The sequence below is a fragment of the Pogonomyrmex barbatus genome, unplaced genomic scaffold (assembly GCF_055798465.1).
Source record: "Pogonomyrmex barbatus isolate J1 unplaced genomic scaffold, ASM5579846v1 scaffold9, whole genome shotgun sequence".
Taxonomy (NCBI): Eukaryota; Metazoa; Arthropoda; class Insecta; order Hymenoptera; family Formicidae; genus Pogonomyrmex; species Pogonomyrmex barbatus.
Window position 1 is genome coordinate 1785001 of NW_028297193.1, and position 27438 is coordinate 1812438.

General features: G+C 42.5%; 1 protein-coding gene across 27 annotated transcripts in view; it reads right to left on the reverse strand.

Moving 5' to 3' along the window:
- The window catches only part of PMCA (plasma membrane calcium-transporting ATPase 3), a 98241-nt gene that overhangs the window by 38195 nt on the left and 32608 nt on the right, over nucleotides 1-27438 (reverse strand). For 10 of the 27 annotated variants that reach the window (XM_089084702.1, XM_089084697.1, XM_089084699.1 and 7 more), the window contains 8 exons: nucleotides 26366-26835; nucleotides 25800-26284; nucleotides 24512-25557; nucleotides 24185-24399; nucleotides 23791-23942; nucleotides 19619-19751; nucleotides 15768-15836; nucleotides 735-7883 (listed from right to left, as the gene is read on the reverse strand). In XM_089084702.1, coding sequence (XP_088940828.1) covers nucleotides 7353-7883; nucleotides 15768-15836; nucleotides 19619-19751; nucleotides 23791-23942; nucleotides 24185-24399; nucleotides 24512-25557; nucleotides 25800-26284; nucleotides 26366-26835 — 3101 coding nt within the window. In that variant the 3' untranslated portion in view covers nucleotides 735-7352. Of the gene's footprint in view, nucleotides 1-734; nucleotides 7884-8141; nucleotides 12460-15767; nucleotides 15837-15956; nucleotides 16070-19618; nucleotides 19752-23790; nucleotides 23943-24184; nucleotides 24400-24511; nucleotides 25558-25799; nucleotides 26285-26365; nucleotides 26836-27438 lie in introns of those variants that run through there. The other 17 variants (XM_089084716.1, XM_089084713.1, XM_089084710.1 and 14 more) reach the window with 12 other exon arrangements.

Genomic DNA, 27438 nt, shown 5'->3' on the forward strand with positions numbered 1-27438 from the left:
TTATCATTGTGCGTTAGACAATAACGAGCTGATCAAGAAGATCATGTGCGTACATAATAGTATAGTGTAGTGTAGACTGAGAGAAAGAGAGAGATAGAGAGAGATAATTAGTACAGAGATATCGTTGGATGTAAAGAGTAATAGAGATCGCCGTTGGTCGATCGATCGAAGGCCCGACTGCGACATCCTTGTTGTATTTGTTTTTCACGTATGTCATTAAGGATCAATGATATATAAATCGCGGTTGATCCGGAACCTGAATCGCAGGTGATCGTCGATATCGTCGATGAAATAATCTCACGAAGAGATCTTTATTCGCGAAGCGATACACATCGTTGCGTAAAAAAAAAAAAAAAAAAATTGAAGGTATCCTATTCCAAAGATTATCGAAACCGAGTGTAGATTCTCTTTCGCGATATGCAGTATATCTTTCCGATTGCTAATGTTTTTCCAGCTGCTAGCCTGAAACATCGTAAGCGAATCAATCGAAAAAAAAGAGCATGCGTTGCTCGAGATTGTTCGCTGAAACGGAGGGAGAGGGGGGAGGGAAGATTGTTTCGACAATCGAGTAGAAGGATCGAATCGCAAGATGCGGGAAGGACGAGCAAGGTGGAGTGTGATTCGATAATCGATTTGAGGATCGATGAGAGAAAGAAAAAGACAGAGGCAGAAAGAGAGAGATAGTCAGAAAAAGAGAGAGAGAGAGAGAGATTGAGTCAGCAACAAGCCAAGCGTGGAAAAGATTTAGTATCGCTTTATTGACCATCATCGATCATTGTGCAGCTTTTTTTGTTTTCGTGAATAAGTAATTATGAGCCGAGAGAGAAAAAGTCTTGACGTGGGACCAATGGCCTGCGGTCCCCTAACTCGCACACACACATACGTTTTATTCTCTTTCCCTTCTCTTCCGTTTTCTACCGATTCGCACTTAAAATCACCATATTCGTATATTTTCTTCTTCTTCGTGTCTTCTTATCTCTTATCTTTTTATTCTTCGATCATCGTCGCGCAGGAGAGGCTAAAAGCGATACGATTCATCGAAGATGCAGTTCGATGTATGCTCGCTTGCTTTTAGAAGCGGAGAGGGTGGTAAACGATAATGCGAAAAAGAGGGAGAAATATGAAGAGGGAGAGGGGGAGACGGGGAAAGAAAGCGAACTAGTATACAAGAGAAATCCGAAGGTACCACCCTCTCCGCTGGTCTCCTTCTATCGGACTTGTTATTTGATTAACGTTTGTCTTAAACTTTATTTTATATAATAACAATAATAATAATTAATAATAGTAATAATAATAATAATATATATATATATATTCCCTATGCATATCATTAAATTGATATATTCAACTATACATATTTATAATATATATATATATATATATATATATATATATATATATATATATATATATCTGCTCTCTTAAAGTTTTTTTCGATAACAGACTAATATAATGCGTCGATATTAAAAACCAGGATGTCTTCTCTCGTTTGCTACCAATCGCGATTCGATACGGACCCATATGGCCTGTGCGGACCTACTGTAAGTTCTACAAGACGCGCGCGTACCTCTCATCGCGAGCCGTGATACGAATTACACTTACTCGCGCGAAGCGACGCCAATTGTGAATGAGATTCTTTCGTTATCGCACCGGCCGACGAAAAGAAGCCGACGTTATATCGAGGGTCCGCAGAATTTCGCCGGAAATAGTTAGCGACCGACGGCGGATCCTTGCGGAACACACAGGTCGCGTCACTTTGCGGCGCGTTTGGGCCACGTGAGGCCCGTATTACGTTTGTCGCAAGCGAATCTTTTGTCGAACACGTTACTTCTGCATTCTCATTTTAATTTGGAATTAAGAAAAAAAATTTAATTAATTTTTTACTCTTGTTATTTTTAAAATGCTCAATAATAAGCGATTCATAACAAACCTTTAAAGAAGATAACTACTATAATTTGAATAGGGAGAGACAAAAATCAATTTTTCCAAAAATCTTAAAATTCCCGAACAAGAAGTTATAAGGTTCATTGAGTATATCGCGTAAGATGAAAATAAATTCATATTTAGTCTCCCAAACTTAACTTCTTAATTGGCGACAAATTATTGCGCGAGAAATGTAATACGAACCTTACGCGACTGTAAAGCCCTAGCGCCCGACTAGACGCGAGACTTGATTTGTCATACGATTCGCCAGAATACGAATTTGTAATTCGCGAGTACGAGTTCACCACACAGTTCTCTACATGCGAACCGATACGAATTGACTAATTTGTAGTGACCCTCGCGCCCGATTTTGATTTCGTCAAAAACTGCTGCGCTTGCGATATGGCACGGACAGTTAAACAACGAAAATGCGAACTTACTCGACTCGAGTTTGCTCGTTCGCGAGCAATCTCATGCAAACGGCGAATCACGCGAGTCACGAAGTGTGCGAATCGCGCATAGTCTGACGCTAGCTTAAGAGCGAACGAAATTTTCTAGCTCGATGCTACTAGAAGTAATCGTGAAGTGGCATGCACCAAAATTCGATTTATGCACCCACGTCGTAAGGACTGCCCGGCTGTCGGAGAAGCTGTTTCCTGCAATCTGTTACCAATTGAAATAAATAAACAAGTAAACATTTTTCCAACAATCCTCCCTAAATTTTAACAATAAAATCCATTCGTATGAATCTGAAGCTACATACGTCCTAGAGATATCGAAGAAATCATCTCGACTTCCTCTGCAGATAGATCATACTAGGACATCGATATCGAATCAGAACTTCGTTTTTATTTAAATCTCAGAAGATGTAGTGACTTCTTAAAAGATTGATCTTTCTCTCTCTCGTCCAAAACGTTCGAGTAAGTCCCCTATTGCGGAATAGAATCACGCCTTCGATCGATCAATCTTGTAGCTTATTATGTTAATTGTACTATGCGGTGCGTACCTCTTGAGCTTTCAGATTCATCGGATGACGATTGTCACATCAGCCCGTTCAAACCGCCGATGCTTATGTTTGATCAGCGGGGGCCCTTACGTCGTGTTATAGATAAGGATAGCAGCCGAAATGTCGCAACCAGGAGAAGACCTAACGACTAAGACTAAGTTTTTTCTTTTTCTTTTTTTTTTTTTTTTTTTTCACAGCTCCTTCTAGTTCTGCATTGTATTTGTATCTTTTGTATCTTTTATTTCCTCTCGACGTAGGTTAACGCGCTGGCAGTAGCAGACACATTTTAAAATCAACGACGATTAGTCGAAGAAAATGTTTTCGGTACGAATTGTCAAATTAAGTGGCTGATTACAAAAAGAAAGAAGTGAGGAGGGGAAAAGGCGGGATTCTCGGCGACCACGTTCCGTCTTCCGGCGATCGAACCTCGCATATCCTCGAACGAGAGGCTGAAAAAAGGAATACAGAGACAATGGGATAATCGCGACACCGCGACATAATTTCCAACGATGAAATAACAAAAATATTTTCTTACAAATGTTAAATCAAAGGTTTTGAAACATCACGTTCGTCGTTGGAAAATCTCGCATAGTTACAATTATCCTAATGCCAATTCATATCTTATCACGTAAAATAAATTACAGCTTTTAAAATGGATGTTCCCGTTCCTTGAATCCGCCTCGGCGCTCTCGAACACGTTCAAAGAGAGTAGCAAACGAATAAATAAAGCAACGAAAAACAACGAGATCCAACGATTTAAGTACATTTCTTCGTTCTCTAGACGATCCCTCTAATCTAGCGGGAAAACGAAACGTGGGAAAAGTAACTAGGCGGGACTCGAAACCGACGTAGATTTCGTCGGCTTGAATTTTCCGACGCTACGGAGAAAGATACGCGTTGCGTTACATCCCTTCGCTCTCGTGGAGATCGAAGGGGCGACTACAACGAGGAATCTCAAACCTATCGGAATCGTACGTCGGTTTCGATCGTCCCCTCGGAATTACGAGTGCCGATTCTCTGGAATGCCGGTCGACGACGAGCTTCGGTCGACGCGTTCATTGAGAGAAGGCGCGCGCGCGTTCGCAACCCCCCCGTGGGTTCTCCCTCTCTTTAAAGTTTAAGTTACAAGAATCATAAATAAAAGAGGAGGAGTGCTCACGCGCGCGCGCGACGGGGGTGGGCTGTGAGTAAAATTAAATTAATAAAACTTACATTACAATATCGAGAACGAGAATGCTTCTCCGTCTCTCTGTCTGTAACGACATCGTCGTACATCGTCATCGCGTATTATATTCATTCGCCGCTCGATCACACTCGACGCTGCCGCTTCGGCAAAGAAGAACAATCGGTAACGTACCGTCCTATAGTTCGCGGTCATATGATTAATTTCCTTCCTCATCGTACGTTCAGACAGATAATATTTCCTTTTGTTTTCTTTTTTTCTTCTTTATCATTCGAACGAGAAAGTGGGGATTTTCTGTCAAACGACGATTCCCAACACTCTGAGCCCCCGCGATCTATCTCGAACAGTCGAGAGAGAAAGAGAAAGAGAAAAGGAGAGAGAGAGAGAGAGAGAGAGAGAGAGAGAGAAAGAGAGAGAGAGAAAGAGAGAGAGAGAAAGAGATTGGGCCCTCTCCGTCAGGATCACTAGAATTCGGCTCTTCGAGGCAGATAAGAGAGACAAGAGAGAAAAAAAAAGAAAGATAGAGACAGAGGAATGATGTTTGAAAGTAGTTAAAAAAGGGAATCACGCCGAGAAAAGGGGATTTAAGTTGGAGGATTCGTGACCGGAGCCGGATGTATCGTGGCCTATTTAGGTCACGCATTAAATATTTTTCTTTAACAAAGTAAAAAATTAGGAATAAGAACTCTTCCTCGGGAGTTTCTCATCCGTTTCTCAATTGCACAATTAGAAGTTCAATCGAGATAATTGGAATTATAAATTAATATATTTATGAAGTTTACAAATATTTAAAAGGTAGAATGGTAATTAATCGCGATTAAAATTGAACGGGCGTTCCCTTATCGGAATTTATGAAAAAAGATTTCCCGCGTTTCTCGCATCTCGGTTTCCGCTTCAGCTTTCATAGTTATTCTTAACTTCCCTGTTTATTTTCGACTTTCTGTATCAGGCCCGCTCTCGAGAGTGACGGTGAAGTTGTGAAGATAGAAGAGATCGCGAGGCGTGATGGTGGAGATGTAAGTACATTCAGCCCCGAGTCTGGAGAGACGTATTTTCCGACGTATATGCGAGAAGATTCGCGGAAAATGGACACCTTCTCGGATATTTTTCGATTGTCGATCGCGATCGAGCGATTACTCTCGCTCGTACGGCGCCGAAACGCGCGTCTTATATCCCCCCGAGGAGGGGTGGAAGATAGTTTCTCTTTTTTGTTAGTCGCGCATTCGCGTAGGGCAGTTAGAAGTGTTAGTCCGCGAAGATTTATCTCTGTCGAGGTAGATTGTCGTCGGTAGCGTTGCTGTCATCCTCGACGATCCAATTGGCTCGTTATCAGTTACATCGCGCAGTCAGCGAACGAACAAACACATTCACATTCAATCTCAAACACGCAAGCAAACGAGTGACGGGCGATCACTGCTGACCATTAAATTGATGAACGCTTGGATAAAAAGACTTTTCGGGGAAAACAAAAAAAAAAAAGGAATACTTTCAATGCCTAATACTCTTACACACAAGCAAATTATTTAATCTTTTTTGCATTCGCGCAAAACATATAATAAAATTTTACACATTTATCATTCAATAAAATATAATTTTTTTAATATAATATATATTTTTATATTTAACATTACGTATATAATATATATTTAATATAATTTTTTTTTATCACATTGAAAAAAAATAATATTTTATTATCTTCAGATTTTTATTTTATATCTATGTAAAATATTAACGCTTGATAAAGACTTAATTAGCGATTTCTAGTTATTCCTTCACCAATTATTGGTCAGTAGTAAGTAAGTAGGTAGTAGGTAGATAAATAAGTAAACGGCTTTACGAGGTCAGTTCATAAGCGGACAAGCACTTAAGCGCCGTCTACGTTTGTCAAGTCTACGGATAAAATACTATTTTCATGTACGGACATCGGCGTACAATCGTCATCCTTTTGAAACAATCGATTCGGTTACTTAATATTTAATAACATGACTTTACGGGCTGAGACGCATACAACGAAACGTACAAAACTTTTATCTAGAAAAGTTCTCGATGAACGTCACGTTTATTAATACTCTCGTGCAAACAATCGAGAAAATTATATTTTTCTATTTAATACAACATCTAAGGGTAAAAATTGATGTCGAGTCATGACGTCAAAGATATCACAAAGTAATTGATTAACTGGCGTTAATTAGCTTCGTGCATTTGAAAATGTTTCGCAAACTGTTTCGCGGCGCGCAGTTGAATCTCGCTTTCACTTATTTATTTTTTTTTTTTTTTACAGTGCGCGTAGCTTGCATCACAGCCCGTATCACTGTCGTTCAGCGAACGGTGAACTCCAGAATGTTACCCTAAAGTGCGAAAATAGTACTTTCACCGGGGGGTGAACACACAGAGTCGGGGAAGTACGGGAAAGAAGCGGTAGAAAGCGGGACCCCTGTATACTAATTGATATGGTGTACATGCACGAGAACGTGCCATTCGCAAACCGAGCCGAATCCCTGCTCTCCCCCCTCTCCCTCCCCCCCGTTTTCGGCAACCATTTTTTTCTTCTCACCCTCCCCAACCGCGTTGATACTTAAGTACACCGTACCGCTCGATTTTACGCGAGAGCTCGCGATTTGCGAATGTCGCGCCTTGTTCGTGTGTGTAGGCATATCCTCCAAATCGGCGCGTTTCGACTCCGTTGAGATCAGATTAGATCCGCCGTCCTCGTTGAGCGAGTGGTAAGCTTTTTTTTTGTCGAAGGAGGGCGACGGAAGAGAGAAAGAGTCGAAGCGAAAATCTCGGTGACCGAAACGAACACGGTATGATCGTCCGGTAAGTACGTTCTTGAGAAAGAGATAGCGGAAATATAGAGACGGATGATGACGTGTCTTCAGCGGCGGAGAAGAAGAAGAAGAGAAAAGGAGGGACCGCGTGAACGATGATGTTGCCCTCAATCGAATGAGATGAAGTCGCGGGATCGAGCGAGATCTCGCGAAGCACACGAAGGCGAGAGATTATGGGACAGAATATGTACAAGTCCCTCTACATAGTAGAGGGAGATAAATGACAGGGATGAAGGGACGTCAAACTAATTCAAGGACAGACATAGACTCGAAGCAAGAAAACGGCGCGCGGGGTTAAAGTTAAACGATAAAAGCCCGGATTAACGGTGAAAAAAAAAAAAAAATTTTGAAAGGGAGACAGAAGGGGAGCTGGGAGTGGAATGAAACGATATACAGAAAGAGAAGAAAGTCTTTAAATGCTAGTCTCGTGCACGAGCTTGGTCAGCTCCGGCAGGACCAAGTTGTTGGAACTCAGAAGCAGGGAATTCCCGGTGTTGTCTCTATTACTGCTCATCGGCGCCATATGGTTGGGACTCAGGGGCTGATTAAGGGCGTTGCTAGAGGGGGATCTATTGTCGGTGATGGTATTGGTGATGGTGTAATGATGATTGTACGCGTTGGCCGGCCCGGTCACGCTCAGCAACAACGGCGAGGCGGGGCTGTTGAGGGACTGTTGCATCCTGGAGGATCCTCTGTAGTTTGTCTCGTAATCTTGATTCATCATCGGCTCGGCACTCCTATTAGAGGACTTGTAGGCGGCGTTCTGCGCGGTGGTAGTGGTGGTGTTTGTCGGGTCTTCGTCAATGTATGTGAAGTCAGAGAGTGGTCGGGGCCCGGTGTGGCTGCGTGAACTGCGCATACTGTGTAAGCTGTGTAAACTATGGACAGAGCGACGCTCCTCCAGATCTTCCAGAGTCGACTTGAACGCTCTGATTACTCGAAGCTGCAAAAACAGGGAAGGACGTTCTATCAGGAAGCGAGGAGGCAAGCCAGCAACACACAAGCACGCCGTATATTCGTATTCTTTTTTTTTTCTTTTTTTTTTTCGCGCAGAGGTGTGTTACGGTATGTCCCCCTTTTATTTTTATTGAGTGTCCCCTGAGTGTCGGCGTATTCTGGTCTTGTCGTTGTTCTGGTAGCTGTAGTCTCGTGTTTTTATTATATTATACAGATGCGTTTTTTTTTTACTTTTATTTTAAAGTTTACTTTACTTTTATGTTTTTTTTTTTTTTTTTTTTTTTTTTATAATCGCGAACATTTCTCTTCTTTTTCTTTTTACGTCCGTGACGTGAGTTCCTTCGCTTGTCGACTTGGTTGCATTTCACCCGAATTCGTGAGCTAAACAGCGGAGGGAGGCAAACTGAGCTAAACGGAAGGGGGGGGGGATATTATTATAATACGTCAAGATCTTTAATTCTCTCGCAATATCTTGCAGTATCACCGAGTAGTGCAAGCTAGAATTATACGGACTTCAGTTACCACATGCGCAATCTACTTCAATTTTATGCGTACCTACCTACGCACGGTGTATTGTGGGATGTTTTGTCATGGAGTTCGTGATCATCGGATCAAGGGCCAACACGACCGAATGTGGACGACGCGCGGAAATCCTCGTAGATGGGAGTCTCCTTTCGTCACCTCGGACGAAGGTTCTAGGGACGCTACGAGCGTCATCATCCTTTGCGATTTAGGAAGCGATCGCGAACGAAAACGTCAACAGAATAATTGTTGGAATACAATAATAGGATTTTAAAAAATCAAAGCAACTTTTGCCAGTTCTTATTCAGTTACCATCAATGTTTGAGTTTAACAATATCGGTTAACATCAGCAATGTGCAGACGACGCATTTTAGTTGTAAATTTAAAATCAAAGTACATCAATGAAGAAAATTTTAAATAAAATAATTAATTTGTTATTCTTTCGGATTGATTATTATATCTTTTAGAAAATTATTGTTCTTTGGTCCGATTTTGTATCAGCCGCAAAAATACACGATCATCTAAATAACCGCGAGTTTATGCAAATCAAATATTTTTTTTTCTTCGCGTCATCGATATTAGACTGTATCTCCAACAATTTAAAAATAAGTTCCTTTAATCCTTTACAAAGTTTCGATATCAAAAGTTTTTAACGAGAAAAATATGTCGTACTTTCTTCTCATTCGCGATCGCTCCGCCATTGATCTTTGCGCCAAGAGGGAAACGAGCGGGATTTCGCGGCTACGGGGATGCCAATGCGAGTTGAAACGGCCTCGCAATAGTTACCCAATTAGGAATGGTCCGCAACAGTCCTGAACCGTTCGCGAGCGAATCTGCCGGAGGCATTCGCACGCTTGTAACCGCTCCTCTACGGCTTGGAGTGTCAACAGAGTATATATAATAGGGATAAGACAGAAGCTCAGACAGAGACAGACATAGTGTGGTTGGTGATGTAAACGAGTAAACAGTTAAAGTAAAAGCGAAGGAGCACTAACGGAGACATAAAAATATAATGCACGTTCGTGACAAAGAGAGACAGAGTGGGTCAGTTGCTTCTCCTACGCATAATCCTCGCAATGGTAATAGCTTCACGCATGGTAGTCAGTCTTCGACACACTGTGTGCGGTTTTTAACACTTAACGTTTTCTCTACGTAACTACGCAAGTCTCATACGCTGTGATCAGACATGTTCTGTTGCTAGAGATTCGGAGAGACGATTCAGAGCGGATTGAAACGGCCTCTCGTCGTTTATGTTGTGAGGAGTACGTATTCAAGACATTCGAGTGTCTGCGAGAGAGAGAGAGAGAGAGAGAGAGAGAGAGAGAGAGAGAGGGAGGGAGGGAGGGAGGGAGAGAGAGAGAGAGAGAAGATTGCGGTCAAGGCCAGATCAGAGAACGTTCGCGGAAACGAAGGTTTCACTCGAAAAAGCAGAATATAAGAAGCTAAAGCGAGAAACGCGAATAATCTCAGCGAGATTGTTATCTCGAATTAAATCGCGAGGAGAAGGAGACCTCCTTCTCTCGCGTCTGCTTCGAATCGAGTCGGATCTCGATCTGGCTCTGACTCTTCCAACAGTCGATGCGCGAAGAAGCGTCTCTCTTCGACTCCTCTCGCGATCGTAATCGCGAATAATGCATGCCGACAGTCGCGCAATGTCTTCTCGATTGAGATTCGGGTTTTTTTTTTTTTTTGGTTTTCTTTTTCTTTTTTTCACAACAACACAGACCACATAGTGTAATGTATTAAAACCCTCTAATTGGCACTCGATACGAAACAACGGCGGTGTTAGACCTCGGGCAAACAGAAAAAGTCGATGCATAAATTGGCCAACCGTGCACACACGCACACTCACACACTAATAAAAAAGGAATGAGAGTAGGAGGGGGAGGGTAGGAGTGAGAGATTCCAATGATATAACAATGATTATCCCCTTCCATGGCTAAGCAAAGATATTAAAATGATTTTTAATATCTTTCGTCTTTCGTTGAAATTATCTACTTTTTGCATTTCTTTTAAAAATGTTGTTTTTATTTCAATATGCAAAAAAATAAAACAGTTGCTCAACACAGCCACGGAAGAATTGTCTCTTAATCGCAAGGCTCTTAATCGAACTACCGACTGAGAGTACTGAATTTTTACTGAATCGAGAGAAACCAAGCGAGATTCAAATTAGACATCCTAAACGTCCTCGAGAAAAGGCGCGTGTCACGTTAAAATCACGGAAGAATCTCGAATTTATCCACAAAAATTTCAAAAATTTCGCGACGAATTCCAAGTAAGAAATTCCAAGTAAGAATGTTGAATAATAAAAAATAAATAAAGTGCGCAGGTCATTAAAATAGACTATGACTAACTTTACCAATTGATACCGGTCGATTGAATCATCCATAAAAAGAGATTAATTTTCTCGCGTTTCTAGAGAAACTCACGGTCCAAATTATCGATCGACGCGTGTTTGTCGAAAACGGATCAAGGATCAAGGATACGCCACGTAAAAGAAGGACTGTGCGCACGATGCAGCAATACTACTTCATTCAAGTTTTGCAACCCTTCTTCCTACTTAATGACACAGCAAACCATCGAGATCTACGACACGTTACCTCAATTCTCGAGGGTTACTACGACATCGATCTCCGACCTAGAAAAAAGTCAAAATCGACGCACAAGCCGTTTCCTGGCGTTCCTGTCGCGCCGAGAGAAAAGATCGTGGTCCAATGAGAGTAGAAGCGGAGAAAGCGGTTTTTAGAGTCGCTAGATATATTTGAGGGGTAGGAAGTAGGATAAGCTTTTTTCAGTCATGTCGTTATTCGCGCGCGCGTTGATGAGACAGTCGGCGATTTAACACGGTGCACCATAGATCGATATCCACAAACGAACGAACCAACAAACGAACTGTGGTGTGATGCTATAAAAAAAAAAAGGGGGGGAAAATAAGAGAAAAGAATGTATGTCGGTCGAAAAAGGAAATGTATGAGCGAGGTTCTCGACGACGACGCGAAACCATCGCGTCGAAGTTACACACACGAAGGCAAAGGAGGATGGAACAAGGGGTACAGAAACACACAGCACACTCATTGTCAGACACTATGCTACTGAGAAAAAAGAAAGCGCGGGCGGGCCGGTGGAACTGCCGGGTAATATCGCGGTCCCCGACGGGGGAGGGCCCACCGACCGCTACCCACACCCCCCGCTACACAAAGAAAACACATTAGTGTGACGTAACACTTCGTTCAATGTAATAATAATCCGTGCATCTCGAATCGTCGCCGTCGTGACATCGCCGCCGAAATGCGCCTCTCGGGCGAACGATCGGGAGAACGTCGAACGATCCTCATCGCCATCGTCGTCGTCGTCATCATCATCATCATCGTCATTCATCATCAACAACAATCGTCATTATCATCATCATCATCAATCGGAGTCGGAGTCTCCGTCTAGTTACTAGAATCGATCAATTTTTTTCAGGACCGACAGAGCGATCTGGGATCGCTGCTGGGAATCGAAAAAAAGTCTCGGGAGGCTCGTTCTTTCCGGGGTCGCGAGCGCGCCGGGAACGTCACCCCCCTCTCGAGATCAAAATATTAAAATATTACATCAGATATAATATTAAAATATTCGGATGTGTATAAATTGTTCGCTCACAATCGCGAACAATCGGAGGGAGAGAGGAAGATCCCGTTCCTCGCGCGTCCGGCGACGCGGGAATCCCGAACCCGAGCGAAACAGATCACGTGGCAAAAATTTCTGACTCAGAAGGAAGGGAGAGATCAAGACGGCGAGACGTTTCCATCGTGCACGCACACGTGTGTTACGCACGTCGACGATCCGTCGTGTATGACGATATTATGTAGTAAGATAAAAAATATGTATGCGTACACGCGTACTGGCGGGTTTTTCCATGATTATAACAACGTATTATATGTACGGCAGGCGTTCATCTACATGAGCTACGTACTTGTTTGTACTCCGACAGGATAAGTGTGACGGCGGGCAAAACTGCCGCCCCGTTATACCTCAGTCTCTCGAATGGGTTCCGCTGGCTAACAAACCATAAATTATAACCATCAGTCATCTCGGCACTCGCTTTTTTTCACATCTTCGCTAATAAAACACTACTTTCTTTTTTTCTTTCAGCGCGCGCGATTTTTGGAGCAGCTCTCTTTTTTCTTTTTTTTTTCTCGGATATTTGCCTCGGATTGCATCGGCGTTCGCTAATGATCGTCTCTATCGCGTTTTTCTCCATTTTCGTCTCCAGCGTGTGCGTGTATGTTATGTGTGCGTGCGTGTGCGCGTGATTGAGAGAGTAAGTGGAGCGAGTGGATGCTGTTGTCTCCTTGTTTCTTTTCCCTCCTGTGTCGCACACGTGTCGACGTACTGGTTGCCACGTGGCGCGCGTCTCTCTCGTTTCTTTAGCGTTTTTCTTTTCTTTTTCACCGTTTTTCACGCTGCAAATCTTCTACAGAGACAGAGAAAAGATGATTTTCCCCTCTCGAGCGAGAGAAAGAGAGAGAAAGAGAGAAAGAAAGAGAGAGAATTCTGTGAGAGATCGAAAGAGGAGAATAGAGCGCGACTGAAGTCGTGGAGCACGTCCAAGTGCACGTCATAGCGATTTGAGTGTCGCATCGTTCAGGTAATTCGAGATTCGAAATATTACAAGCATTAAGTGAAAAAGTCCGTCGCTGGTCAGACACCATTTTTCACGGACGATAAAAATTCGAAAAGTACTAAATGCGTAAATGAATTGCTGATCTTTTAAATATTTAAAATAAATCATCACTAAACGGATGTTCTCATTTCTCCTTTTTTTTTTTTTTTTCCAATTCATCGAACGTAAAAGAATAGGATTAAAATAGAATTCGCGAAATGTTAACTGAATCCAAATTGCGTTAAACTTCTCGCGATATTTTTCTGACAATTATTATTTTTTTTTTTTTTTGGAGTCCAGCGACACTCTCATCGAGGAAGAACGAGGCATTGGATCTGCATTCATCTCCAGTCGTTCGAGCAAATATCAAATCGAAAAGAAAAAGTTGGTCTTTAAATTTTGAGGAAACCGATATAAATGCAGATACGCGTGTGCTGTCGATGCATTGACGCGATTCGGCCGCGATTCGAGTAGTAGGAAGAAAGAATTTCTCGATGTATACCGTCGGTAGAGGGATGTACGGGGAAAAATTGTGTGAGACTCGACGAACGGAATGCCGAATTTCGGGAAACGCGCGATCGAGCGCGTTCTCTCGCCGTATACGAACGCCGTGGGAAAAAAATTTTGGCGGAGCGTCGCGCGTTTCGGTGTCCGAGCGAGTGCTGGTCCCCTCGCATCGGTACAGAACGTACAATATGCAAAATATATATATATATGAATATACAGATAATATATGTATATATACATACACACTGTGCACGTTAATAGACGCACAATAATAAAAATACATGTTACACGCGCGCACATCGATATACAACGTACGGTAATAACATCGTACATCACGTGTTAATCAATCATCACAGCAATGCTCACACTGCAGTAATTAAAAGGTAAATAAAAGAACTGAGAGAGACAAGGGAAGCGGATGTACACGGCGCGTGTGTAGAGAAGGACCGGCCGACCGTGCGAGTCGTACGCCGGAAATGAAAAGAAAGAAAAAGAAAACGTTGCTCACACAAGAAAGCGTAACACAGATCGAAAAAAAAAAAAAAAAAAAAAAGAATAGAAAGAAAAGAAAACTTGTCGAGTGTTCCAGTGTGTTTAGCCGGCCGTTCCTTGGAACGTTAGTTAACGTTAACCGGGGCTCAACTGATCCTCCAACTCATCCTCTCCGGGAACGGAACCAGAACCAGAGGTGAGGGCGGAAAACAACCTACTGTTAGAAACTTAGATCTGACTGGGAGTCACCGAAACCTCAGTCAACCTTAACTAACATTTTCGGGAACAGCGCAGTACCGAGGATGCTGATAGCACACACCGCAGTTAGCGCCGTACATCTCTGATCACGTCACTTCGAAAGCTGCGGCCGCTCGCCCTTGACTATTCGGATTTTCAATCAGCTGACGAGCGCTGTCCGAACGCGCCAAAATAAGAAAAAGAAAAGAACGCACACATACACGTACATGCAACACTTTAGAGAGCGGTGAAAGAAAACGAGGAGAAAGAAAAAGAAAGAGAGAAGAATGTGAGAGGGAGAGAGGGAGGGAGAAAGAGAACGAAAAGGCAAAAAGAAAAGAAAAGAAAAGAAAAAAAAAAGAAAAAAAAGAAGAAGAAAAGAAAATGATACGTTTGGTGGAGGGAGACAATTGAGAGAAGCGTATGACGGCAGCCAAAACGGTCGTAATCGTAATTTATATCCATCGAACGCCATCAAAGCCATCAACGTGTCTCTTGCGGGCTGCGGCAACAATAACGATAGCCAGTGATAGGTCCGACCACGTGGGTGGCTGTTTTTCTTGTTGTCACGCGTGATCGGGAGCGTGTTTTATCCCGACATGCGTCCCATTAGCGTCTCGCTTGACAGAGACACAGAGGACAGAGGAGTTGGTGACATCGAGGAGAAGCGATATACGATCGCGGATCGTATACGTGCGATCGTATTACGCGACACAGGATCCACAGAGATAGATTGAGAGAGGCAGGTGCGGTGGTGATACAGAAAGAAAAAGATTGAAAAAGAAAAAAAAAAAAAAAGAGAGACAACAGGAGCGATATAATTAGCTGCCGCAGTGACAATAATCATGGCGATGCAAATTGCTCGACGCCGATATATACATATATATATATATATATATATATATATATATATATATACTGGCTGCTGGTTTTCTTTTTGATTTGTGGAGAACAGCTTAGAATCAATCACAAAGACGGGTGTCGCATGTAATAATATATATATAAAATATATAATAAGCACACGGGCGAAAAATATTAATCGAAATTCGCAGTCCGCAAGCACTTACTTGTTAAACAAAATGCAGACATTGTGAGACGTGTGTAGAGAGACAGATAAGTAGTAGTAGTAGTAGTAGTAGTAATAGTAAGTAGTAGAGTAGTAGTAGTAATAGTAGTAATAGTAGTAGTAGTAGAGTAGTAGTAGTAATAGAAGAGAGAGATAGAGATAGAGAGACAGAGAAACACAAAAGGCAAACTGAAAAGGTCTGCTTGTAGGAAATCATAGTACATAGTACATATCGATCAAAAAAGTGTCGCAAAAAAAAATCAGAATATATCAGAGGAACCAAAGAATAGAAAATATATACGTATAGATAAATATAGAGAGAAACGGTTAATCAGATTATTATTTATAACACGGTCAAACAATGATCAAACTTGCGGATGATAGTGGACTTGCGGACTAACCATGTAGTAATCCTGAGAAGGGGATCTGCCTGTCACAGATACATTCTGCACCAGAGTTCTATTGCTCGTCTGAAAGTAGGTGACACATCCAGTTTTACATCATTAGCTTCACGTGACATTCCATGGTAATTGTATTTTCTTTTCTTGTCCTATCCCTTTTCTGTCTTTCTTAATCGTCTGTTCGATACATTTTCTGTTCTGTTTTTTTTTTTTTTTTTTTTTTCTGTTCCCTTTCGGTTTTGCTAAGCCGTTTTAACGTTAACGTGTGCTTCTCGTGATATTGAACACTTAACGACCGTTGACTGTGCGAGACAGACGAAGTTACAGAGAAAAAAAGGGGGAAGAGAATGTAAAGAGAATAGAAAGTACGTATAGAGTGTAACTATATATAATATATAAAGTAGAGAAAAATGGTAGAGAGACAGACAGAGAGAGAGAAAGGAGAAATATACGTGTCGCCGCGAGTTCCAGATGGATTAAAATTTCTTACGTACGCAACGTTGTGTGCAGCTCGTGCATCCGTTTGTCTACGTTTTAATCTTTTTTTATTATTATTATTATTATTATTATTATTATTATTATTATCGCATCGTGTAACGGAGCTGCAACGGACCAGCGATAGTCGTTTTCTTTGTCGCGCTACAGCCCAAGCCGCCAAAGTGATTAACAGATAGGTACTTGAAACTGGCAAAAAAATTCGCTGCGCAATCATCGTATAGAGTGAGTTATCGGGTGTTTCGGGGATTCTTCGACGAGAAACGGACCGCAATCGTTACCTCTGGAAACGCTAGCTACATAGACGTCTTCGCCGACTGACGTCGCCGCCCTGTGATTATAGTCGCAGGATCAATCGCAACAGAATATGCACATAAACTGCGTGTAACTTTTGCAACAAGGGCCTGCGATTAGAATATCAACGGATATAACGTAACGCGACGCGTAACAGACGCACCGGTCGTACGGTGACGTCTGCTTTAACTTCTGCGACAGTAGAGCCTTCCGCTTCAACGTAAAATCGATAGTAATAGCAGCGGCTAAGGCGGCTAAGGACAATAGCGAGGTGGATGAATCTTTTACGCATCGTTCTTGAACTCCGCGCGACAAAACTTCGAAAGTTCGTTTCGCCGGCTAATCGCGAGTAACCGCAGGCGACGGATTTAGAAACGCGGCACGTACAAAGAAACGGGGACCGCCTACTTACTACGCGAGTTTCACGCGCATTACGTAAGAGCAGCTCGTGGCGGAAGTGGAGGAAAATCGTATAGCGGAGTCGGGATGTGTGTAAAGACCGTCTTGCGAGAGAAAGTTCGGCGAGGAAAGTTAACCACGAGATGCTTACGCGAAGTGGGTCGATTTAACACCCTGCTTAACGTCTGACTTGAACATCCAGAAAGGTATGTACTTCACGGACAAGAGTATACTTTATGAGATAACATGTTCTGAAGGGGGGTAAATTTCCCTCAGGGTGGAAATATCCCGAGTTCGTCGGATCGGCGAAACGTAGACATCGATCACTGGACTCGATGAAGAGTGGTGCACACACTCTCGGGGTGCCGGACGTATCCCGAGAGGAGGGGATGAAAGCGCTCTGACATGTAGAATATCTCACGAGGACTACGGGGTATAGAGAGCATATATATATATATATATATATATATATATATATATATAAAGGGGAAAAAAGAGAGGGAATTCGAGCGTGAGAAATATTAGGGCGGGAAGAGAAACAAGTAGAGAGAGAAAGAGAATGAGAGAACAAGAAAGAAAGAGAGATTGGCTGAGGACTGCGTGGACCACTGCTAAGTTGGTTCTGGCTGTCTGTGGAGAGTTACGTGGATGCAAGCTGTACGGGATAAGAACGTATATATAATATGTAATATAATATATATGTAATACGCGCAATGTAAGATATACATGTGCTCGTCGGCGCGAGGAAGTAATAAATCAGGAAATCCGACTCAATTAGAGAAAATCGGTGATGCTAGTGGTTTTATTCTCCCTACGCATTGGTCACGACACTCGCGATCTTCTTTAAGGGATGTGGGAGAGAAATCTCGATCGGGAAAGCTGGAAACAAGACGGATGTTTCGATTCGCATGATAAATCGATATAAATTTTTAATCCGCACCGTTCTATAAATTTGCGTCCCGATTTCCATTTATACGAGCTGGTCCATGAGAGACGAGGTGCTCGATAAAGCTCTCGTTTGAAGATACGAAAAGGATGTCGTCGAAGAGGTAAACTTTGTATAATTTTAAGGGACGGACGGGGAAGAAGAGAAGGAGAGAAGAATCTCTTTTCCATCTTCAAGTCTGGGAGAGATATCAAAGCGCGTTCGATCTCTCCGATATGCCAGTATCTGTATACGTTTACTTCGATCGCGGCTGATGATTTGATCATGCGAACCCGACGAAGAGATCTCACATCGTCTGGTCCCAACTGTCCCCCCTCCTCCCCCCCCGTTCCTCCCACATCTCCGATACTCGCGTACGAGGCGGGGGGGGGGGGGAGATACGGGCGGAGAACAAGCACTAATTTGTGCGTTTAACTACGGCAGGTCTCTATGCGTGTATGTGTTTGTGCGTCAACCCTATCAGTGCGTCGTTCTCGTCGAAGAGTCGTGCATGCGCGATCTCAGTGAGCGCCGGTCGAGTCGTACGAGTTCAAGTAAAAAAAACGTTTTAACTCGCGTTTTTTTTTAACTCGTCGTCTCTTGTCTGCCGTTTCTCTACGTTTCGGTCCTGTCACCCCTAATCGCAGGGCCGATCGGCCGTTCGGCCGATCGGTGCCCGCGATCGATTTTCCCCTACCTGAGATAATGATAATGATTAGACCTAGCTTCTTATCGGCGAAAAGACTTATACACTGAGTTCGAGTCTATAAATATATATAATATAAACATATGTATATATGTATATATATGTACATGAATCTGTGCACATGTTGTAAAAACCTAATTAGTAAAAAAGACGTACAGAGTTAGGTTATATCGGGTCTCTGAAAGAGGGAGAGAGCATCGAGTGTGTTGTTCCCGTTGTTGTGGAAAAAAAAAAGTCGTGCGTGGCTCTCTGGCTCTTCCTTTAGCGAGATCGTTTTCCGCGCGCTCTCTCTCGAACGGTTGCATCGATGGCGGTTAACGATCCATCTATCTGGACGCGTTTGATCGTCTGTTGGGGGTACTCTTATCGCACACGGTCATCGGTTTTCATCGGGTCGAAAATATGTAAAAAAAAAAAAAAAAAAAAAAAAAAAAAAAAAAAAAAACGCGGCCGGGACCACGGTTGCTCTGACGCGGTGTAATGGTGGAACTCAAATGAAAATGCAAACCAAGATAACGTCAAAAACTGAAACAATTCGCTGTTATCGTCGCCGTCGTGGTACTAGTAGAGTAATAGTAGTAGTAGTAGTAGTGGATTCGGGTTTAAATTACATTTCTGTATACGTATAATGATAAAAAGAGAATACGCGCGCGTACGTTCGACGTGGGCGTAGCATCGCTGTCAACATCGAATGGTCGCGCGCGCAATGTTAAAAGAAAAAGAAAAAAGAAGAAAAAAAAAAAAAAAGGAAAAGAAAGAGTTCTGAGAGAGTTTTCGAGAGACGTTTTGAGAGGACCGTATGTGACTCGTGTATGTTCTCGCCACCTGAATCTCCTTGGATCCGGGAGGCGATTCTGTTGAGTTTCTTTTCATTTCTGTTTTCGTGATAGAGGAATCGAGAGAATATTGAATCTTGTTGAATGATGAGATAATGAGAGAATGAGAATGAGAAAGAGAAAGAGAGAGAGAGAGAGAGAGACAGAGTGATAGAAAAAGAGAGAAAGAGAGAGAAAGAGAGATAGGGATAGTTACCTGTGTCTGTAGCCGTGTTAGACCACGGATCCATAGAATTTGTCCTGCGCGCGGCTTTTTATCCGAGTCGGGGTCGAATTTCTCGTCTCCTAGATTGATCGCACCGATATCATCCGGCTGGCCGCGGCCCCATCTGTTTTTAAAAAAAACATGAAACCATTTCTTCATCACTCGGATTCTTCCTGTGTTAACTGAATGGAATAGAGAATGGTGTGGTATAAACTTTGATTTGTTAAAATTTCTTTGTTTTTCTTTTCTTTTCTTTTTTTTTTTTTTTTTTTGACGGAAGTTTCGCAACCGACGGGGTTTCCCTCTCCTCGACACGCTGCACCCCATCATCGTTTTCCATTTTCCCTCGCTCCTCAGCGGAAAATTCCCTAATCTACTACGACGTGCTCAAACGCTACGCGTGACTCGAATGGTGTAAGTAAGAAGATAGTTTATCGGTGAGATGCTGATAAGGCTGGGCGAAATTGTGATCAGGTGCCTGTCTGTGCATGTGAATGCGTACTCGACGAATTTCAATTTTATCGTCTGATGGAAAAATGTAAAGAAATGCGGAGTGTTTGTTAACAGGCGCGTTCAATGCACGCGACGTGAAAGAATTTTCTATCATCAGAGAACTCGAGACGTACATAATTCTTCAGTTACATTTCAAGTATATACAATTTTCTTCCCTGATTAATTTCAGACGGTCTTTTCCGTGAGTTTGAAATCAAAGTATAATCGCCAAGATATTTAACTTCAAAGAAATATCTAATTATTCCCTGACTCAAGAAAAGATTACATTTCAAGTATACAAAAAATGTTATCCCCTTGTTAATTTGAGATAGTCTTTTCTATGAGTTTCAAAGTATAATCAAAGTTAAGATCTCTAACTTTAAAAAAGAAATATAAAAGTGCCTAATTACTTCTTGACGAAGAACGTATTGTCCATCAGACAATGTCTTTTAACAAACATTCCGTATGTATGGGTCAGCAAACCTGGGAATGCACGATGCGCGCAAACGTGGATATATCATGAGCAGAAATGTCTATGCCTATCGTGATATGATGGAGGATATTAATCAGCGTAAAGCGTTGGGAAAGCAAAATTTTTCTCCGAAAAGTTCCTTTCTCCGCTGTCTTCTATTGTTACAGCCGATAGCAAGCATAGCGAAGAAATACGAGAGATGAATGAAAAGAAGAGAACAAGAGAGAGAGAGAGAAAAAAGTCACAGTAAAATTATATGCACGCGAGAATGTGAGAATGCATAGTTTTTTTTTTTTTTTTTTTTTTTGTATATTTGATGTGTGTTATGCGTCAACTTTCCCAACCCAAAAATGGGATACGCATTGATGACAATTCGCACGAGAGGTGCAAGAAGCACCTCTGCACTTCCGATAAGCCATCCCCAATTTTCATCTTGGAATGCGTTATATGTTGTGTTTCCGTTTCGTTGGCTTGCGTCTTTCGCGCGGTCCAGTTCGTTTTCCTTCGTTACTTCTCGTCTTTTTAGAGAGAGGGGGGGGAATAAAAAAAAGACGTCGTCGCGTCGTCAATTTTGCGTCAAGTCGTCGCCGTGGCATGAAGCAGGTGCGATTTTACCTCTTACCTGTTGAACGAGACACAGAGACGCGAAAAGCGCGTAGTGTCGCCTGTCGTCGCTATTTATAGGCTCGCACAAGCTCTCTCTCTTTCGTGGAGAACGGCATCTCGTTGATGGACGAGATGATGCATCGGGCTGGTCCGTATGTTCACGCACAACGATTAACGCGCAAAATAAAAAATGAAGAGAAAAAAACAAAAAAAAAAAAAAAAAAAAGAAGAAGATTCAAAAGCAGATTATCGAGAAATGAAGAAATTGGCGTGAATTCGGGGACCAGCCCGACGGGGAGGATTGCTCTCTTCTGCTCGCTGCTCACAGCGAGTAGTGCAATGTCGTCGGTTCTCGTCGTCGTCATTCTGGCGGTGGACCAGGATCCGATGCAGGATGCAATGTATACAATGTCATACAATAATATCGGGGGATATGTATATCGGGTTTCTGTTCACCTACGAAACGGCATACACACGCACGCACACACGCTACCAACGTGAATGGCCGGCTGTTCCTGTTGTTGTGTTGTACAAGCGGTGTTATACAAACGGTATACGGTATCCATGTACCGTGCTATATACCCTCGGCGGTAAAAGCGAGAACACTCCCTGTAACCTTTGGCTAGCTGACCCTTCCGCTCGTGTAGCATTTTAGTAGTGCCCTCGACTCTCGCGTATACACAGAGTATAGCGACAAAAAGCATGTATATTCTCGACTCGACGTGAGATTAATTCGCCTCCTGTCCGTTGTCACGGAACGAGCTTCTCGCATGCGGCGGTATTCGTGTTTCTTTTATATTAGGAGCTGTCAGCTTGAAGGAAAAAAAAAAAAAGAAAGACAGAGACAAAGAGAAAAAAAAAAGAGAGGAGAGAAGAAGGGAAAGGCGCATCGATACGAAAGAGTAGTAGGAGCGAACGATCGGAGATATAAATTCAGCGAGTTCAGATTTAAATGCAGCAGGCAGGAAAAATTCTCTCGATGGTGGGAAAATACCTTTTGCAGTAACTGATCCTCATTGAAAAAATTATTGATTTCGATCGCAACGAGTAGAAAGAGTTACGCTCGATTAGACGTTTATGTTACACGTACGTATGTGCGATGGACGGGGAAGTAGAAAAAGTATATTGAATAAGAAAGGGGAAAGGAACGATAAGGAAACAAGAGAATAGGATAAAAAAAAAAGTAGATATAAGGAAAGAGGTAGAAAGAACACTGAGAGATCGCGTAAATCCAAGGAATCAATATGTTCCAAGGAAAGGGAGGTGTTAATAAGCATCGCAGATTACTTCAGTCTATCTTAAGTAATCGCATTAAGCTAAACAAGCTCCCGCGCTTCCGTCATTTCTTTTCACAAACCGCTTCGTCGATTATTTAAGATCGTGCACTATGCGTCGAACTCCGATTGGTACTTGCGACATTTTCGCTGTCGTCCGGCATCGCGTACACAAACAAGTACGTAGATTTCGAGGACGGCTGTAATCATGCAACGATTAAGGCCAAATTACGTACAGGAGGAGCGAGGGAATACCCGGGATGTGGGATTCTCCTAAGCGTGCGCGATCATTTACATTTGATCACGATTTGTTGTTCGCAATCGCCGAAATGATACATAAATGCTGACAATTGTAGCAGCGAATAATTTTCGAAGCAAAATCATCTTCAAAATTACGCTTTTATTAAAACCCCTGGCTTTATTTCTATTTTTATTATAGACATAACTATGTCAGGATGTGAGAATTTTGATTGTGATTAAATTTTTTTTATTACAGAAATATGTGTTATATAGATAGTTATATAATTTTTTCATTACACTTTGCCGATTGCTTAATTTGTATAATTTTTGTAATTACAAGGCCAATTTGTTAATGTGCTTTGCAGGCATCATTGAATTTTATATGCAACGTCTACTTTGCGATTACTTCACACATTTATCGAAGATTCTCATCGCGAATCAAAGCGAAACAATCACGCGAGCTTGTGGGAAACAGCATTCTTCGGGATTCGACATAAACTGTTACTAATTCTGTAGTATATGTATATATACTCATCAGCACTCACACATTCACGGAGTGAGTTCAAGGTTCGGCATGCAAAGGCATCTACCGCTAACGAGAACTTGGAATGCTAATTCATGTAATGATAGATTTATATAGCAATCTTCCATAGAGAGAGATAGAAAATCAGTTATTCTACGCGTAAAATGATTTGAGCATAATATATCAATATGATATTAACTACACTTGATTATAAAAGATCACTCCTATTCTATCTTTTTATACTCTCCAACCTATAATAATTTATGTAGCAAAAATATAATTCCAAAATTTTAGTTACCAATCAACGATCTATCTTTGTAATCGTAATATCAGATTTTTCTTATACGAAAAAATAAAACTGACAAATTGACTATCACTAATAATCTAATCATTAAAAAACAAAAATCATTCTCTACAAAGCACCGAGTGTTGTGAGCAAGCGTTTATCTTTTGTTCATCTTTCTCTTTTGCACTCGAGTCTGTGCTCAAAAATCAAACAAAAAAAGTGTCTGTATATGTATGTATGTATGTATGTGAGTACGTAATTTTAACTTACGAAAGAATTTTGGGAATTCGGCGTGTAGGAATAGTCGTAACTATTTGGCCCCATATTAGCGTACCGATTCCGAAGAACAGGCACCACAACCACTGGTCTAACGTGAGCGCTTTGGTGCTGAATGCCATTTTACCGTATTGTATGATGACCACCTAAAAAAAAAAAATAAACATGCAATCTTTTATTAAAGTTATATAAATAATAAGTTTTAATCATCATCGAAAAATTAGATAGCTGTTGTTGCATGTTTTCAATGAGCAATATGAATTTATTATCATGGATTCAATATAGGGATATGAGAGATGTTTATAATTCTTCTTTATATCTAACGATGCTGTCATCATATCGTGATTGTACAGAGTAATAATAATAATAATAATAATTGGCAGCTTACTTGCGAGAAACACGTGCCAATCCAAATCGAATAGAAGATGGGGTTGGTGAATATTCCCTGGAAGACATTGCGTTGACCATGAATTTTCCTGGCGTTGAATTCGTTGAAGAGAGTCATCATGACGAATGTGTTAAAGATGACAGTGAAGTGTTGCGTGGGCCCGCCGCCTGCCGCCGCCACTCCGCGGCCCGTGTCGATATCGAGCATCAAGTCACCTGCGACAAGCCGACCGCAAAAATTTTAAAATGTTCTCTCTGACGAGATGAATTAGATGAGGTCGAAAAAGGGGCGGAAAAAGAAGAGAAGAAGAAAGATGACGGTACTCACCGGCGAAAAGAAGCGCGAAAATTACGGCCAACTGATAAAAGGCCTGACCGAGAATATTTTTCATCATTGTCCTGGAAATGAGTGGTTTTGTGCGACCGTATGGTCTACGGAGGAGTAAGTCGGGCGTAGGCAATTCGGTGGCCAAGGCGAGGGACGCTAACGTGTCCATGATTAGGTTTACCCACAACATCTGCACCGCCTTGAGTGGCGAGTCCTGTACGGCACAAGCACCGATGAAGGCAACGATCACGGCGACCACGTTGACGGTCAGTTGAAACTGCAGGAACTTGGCGATGCTATCGTAGACGTTTCTGCCCCACATGACCGCCTTCACGATCGACGAGAAATTATCGTCCGTTAGTATGATATCGGACGCCTCCTTGGCGACGTCCGTGCCAGCGATACCCATGGCAAAACCGACGTCAGCCTTCTTCAAAGCCGGACCGTCGTTCGTGCCGTCACCGGTTACCGCCACTACCTCGCGACTTTCGGTTGCCTTGCTGTCGATGATGCCCTTCACTAGGGTATATTTGTCTGTGGGCGACGATCTGGCCAGTACTCGTAGTTTCGGCCACACTTTGTCCAGTAAATGTTGCTGTATCTCACCGTTGCTGTCTCTGATCCTGCGGTTAAACTCCCTGCTCTCCAGAATGAGAAAGTCCTCGTTCGGCTTCATGATGCCACACTTGAGTGCGATGGACCGCGCGGTGTTTATATTGTCACCCGTAACCATACGCACGGTTATGCCGGCCTTTTGGCATTTTCTAATCGCGTCCGGTACCTCGGGACGTACCGGATCCTCGATACCGACGATGCACAGGCAGGTGAGGTTGTTCACTAGACTATGCTCGTCGACCCAATTGGGCTCGTTGTCGATGTGAACTTGATTGATCTCCGCCTTACCAGGAACAAAATCGCGATAAGCGATGGAGATGGTACGCAGCCCGTTGCATGCCATGGGTTCAATCACGTTCTTTACTAGACGCTCTTGCATATCTTTGGTAAACGTCTCCAGATGACCTTCGCGACCATATATAAAGGCACATCTGCAATAAGATCAATCAAATTTCTTAATTTCTCTTTGGTCAAAGATTTGATTATATCAGATTATATGAATTATATCGATTATGTCAGAAAAAAAAACTGATACAAATTTCAGAACAGTACATAATGGATTTCTCTCCTTTGGAAATTGTGATAATCGTTTTCAAATAATTGTCGATTTTCTAAGAAACGAATGAAATTGCCAAATCTCAGTAATTTATAAAAATTAAAATAAAATACGTACTTCTTCATGATGATCTCGGAAGCGCCCTTGGTGAAGAGCCTATATCCACCACCCTTCCTCGGGATAACTGTAGACATACTCTTTCTTACGCTATTAAACGTATACACCCGCGTAAAGGTTTCCTCAGGATAGTCGTCCCGCACGGTTTGATATTTCTTGCCCAGGGCTAATACGAATCCAAGTAAGGCACATTCGGTTTTGTTGCCGACCTGCATCGGCAATTCAGTAGGGTCTTGCGACTCCATTATCCGCGACGTGTACGACGAATTGATGGAGATGGCTTGCACGATCAGCTCGCCGACATGGCTCGGTATGTCCGAGAAATTCGGCGTCGTCTTGCACATCTTCTCGCATATGTATGACTGTACCACGGTCATGCGATTCGTAGTTAGAGTGCCGGTCTTGTCCGAGCAAATAGCGGTAGCATTACCCATCGTCTCACAGGCATCCAAGTGACGCACCAGATTGTTGTCCTTCATCATTTTCTGCACAGAAAAAACAGATGGTCTTAGAAGAAATGAAGGAAATAAAACACATCTCAGGGAAGATTTATGTGGAGTTCTCACCTTGACAGAATAAGCGAGCGACAAGGTGACGGCTAGAGGAAGACCCTCAGGTACGGCGACTACGAGCACCGTGACACCGATGATCAGATGCCGCACCAGATCACCGGCGTACGTATTTCGCCATGGTTTGTTCTCTATGACGAAGGTCGTCACGCAGAACTGTATGATTAGAATGACGACAGTGAGCACCGCGATAGTCGAGCCGGCGTAACCGATCTGTATGGCGAGTTTAGTTAGCTTGGCTTGCAGAACACTCTTCTCTTTCTTCCCGCTTCCGGTTGGCTCGGCGCTGGCGGGTGCAGGCGCGTGATGGTTCTCGTCACCCTCGTGCTTAACGGCGCCGCTGCCGCCACCGCCACCGCCGCCACCACCGCCGCCGCCGCCACCACCACCGCCGCCGCCGCCGCCGCCGCCGCCGCCGCCGCCTCCCGTCACGTGACTGTTCCCGGTAATCTCTACTGACTCCTCTCCTTGATTTACAGCGCCAAGATTAGACCGCGTTCCATCACTATATGCCAATCGAGGCTCAATCAACTCAAGCGATCAATCTTTATGCGCATCTCAGTGAAGACTCTGATTATACTTGGCTGCTAATCGTAATCGTCGACTGAACCTCGATCGTTAAACTTAGAATAAATATACCAAGTTGTTAAAAGCATTCTGATAAAATAGTGAATGCTACTCGAGTTAATGGATAGCCAGAAAATGAATTTAATGAGAGATGATCAAGATAAAGTGGTAGACACAGCAGTTAAAAAACACAGATTTAAAATCACGGATGTTTATATCATTACTAAAATGCAGAAAACGAGAAGTTAATGCAAGAACGAGGTAGCTAACGTGTCAAATGCATATAAACCATTGCCAATAGAACACGCAAAGATTAGTAGGAAACACGGAAGCGTGGACAACGTAATTTCATTTCTTTTCTTACACTCGGTCCTGGATATAGCGTTTAGTAGTGAGAGTAATATATCGAGATTACGTCCCGCGAATAAAACGCATAACGATCCGCGTTCATTTTCACCATAAGGCATTACGATTTTCATGATTTTTTTAAGTTAACATCGTTG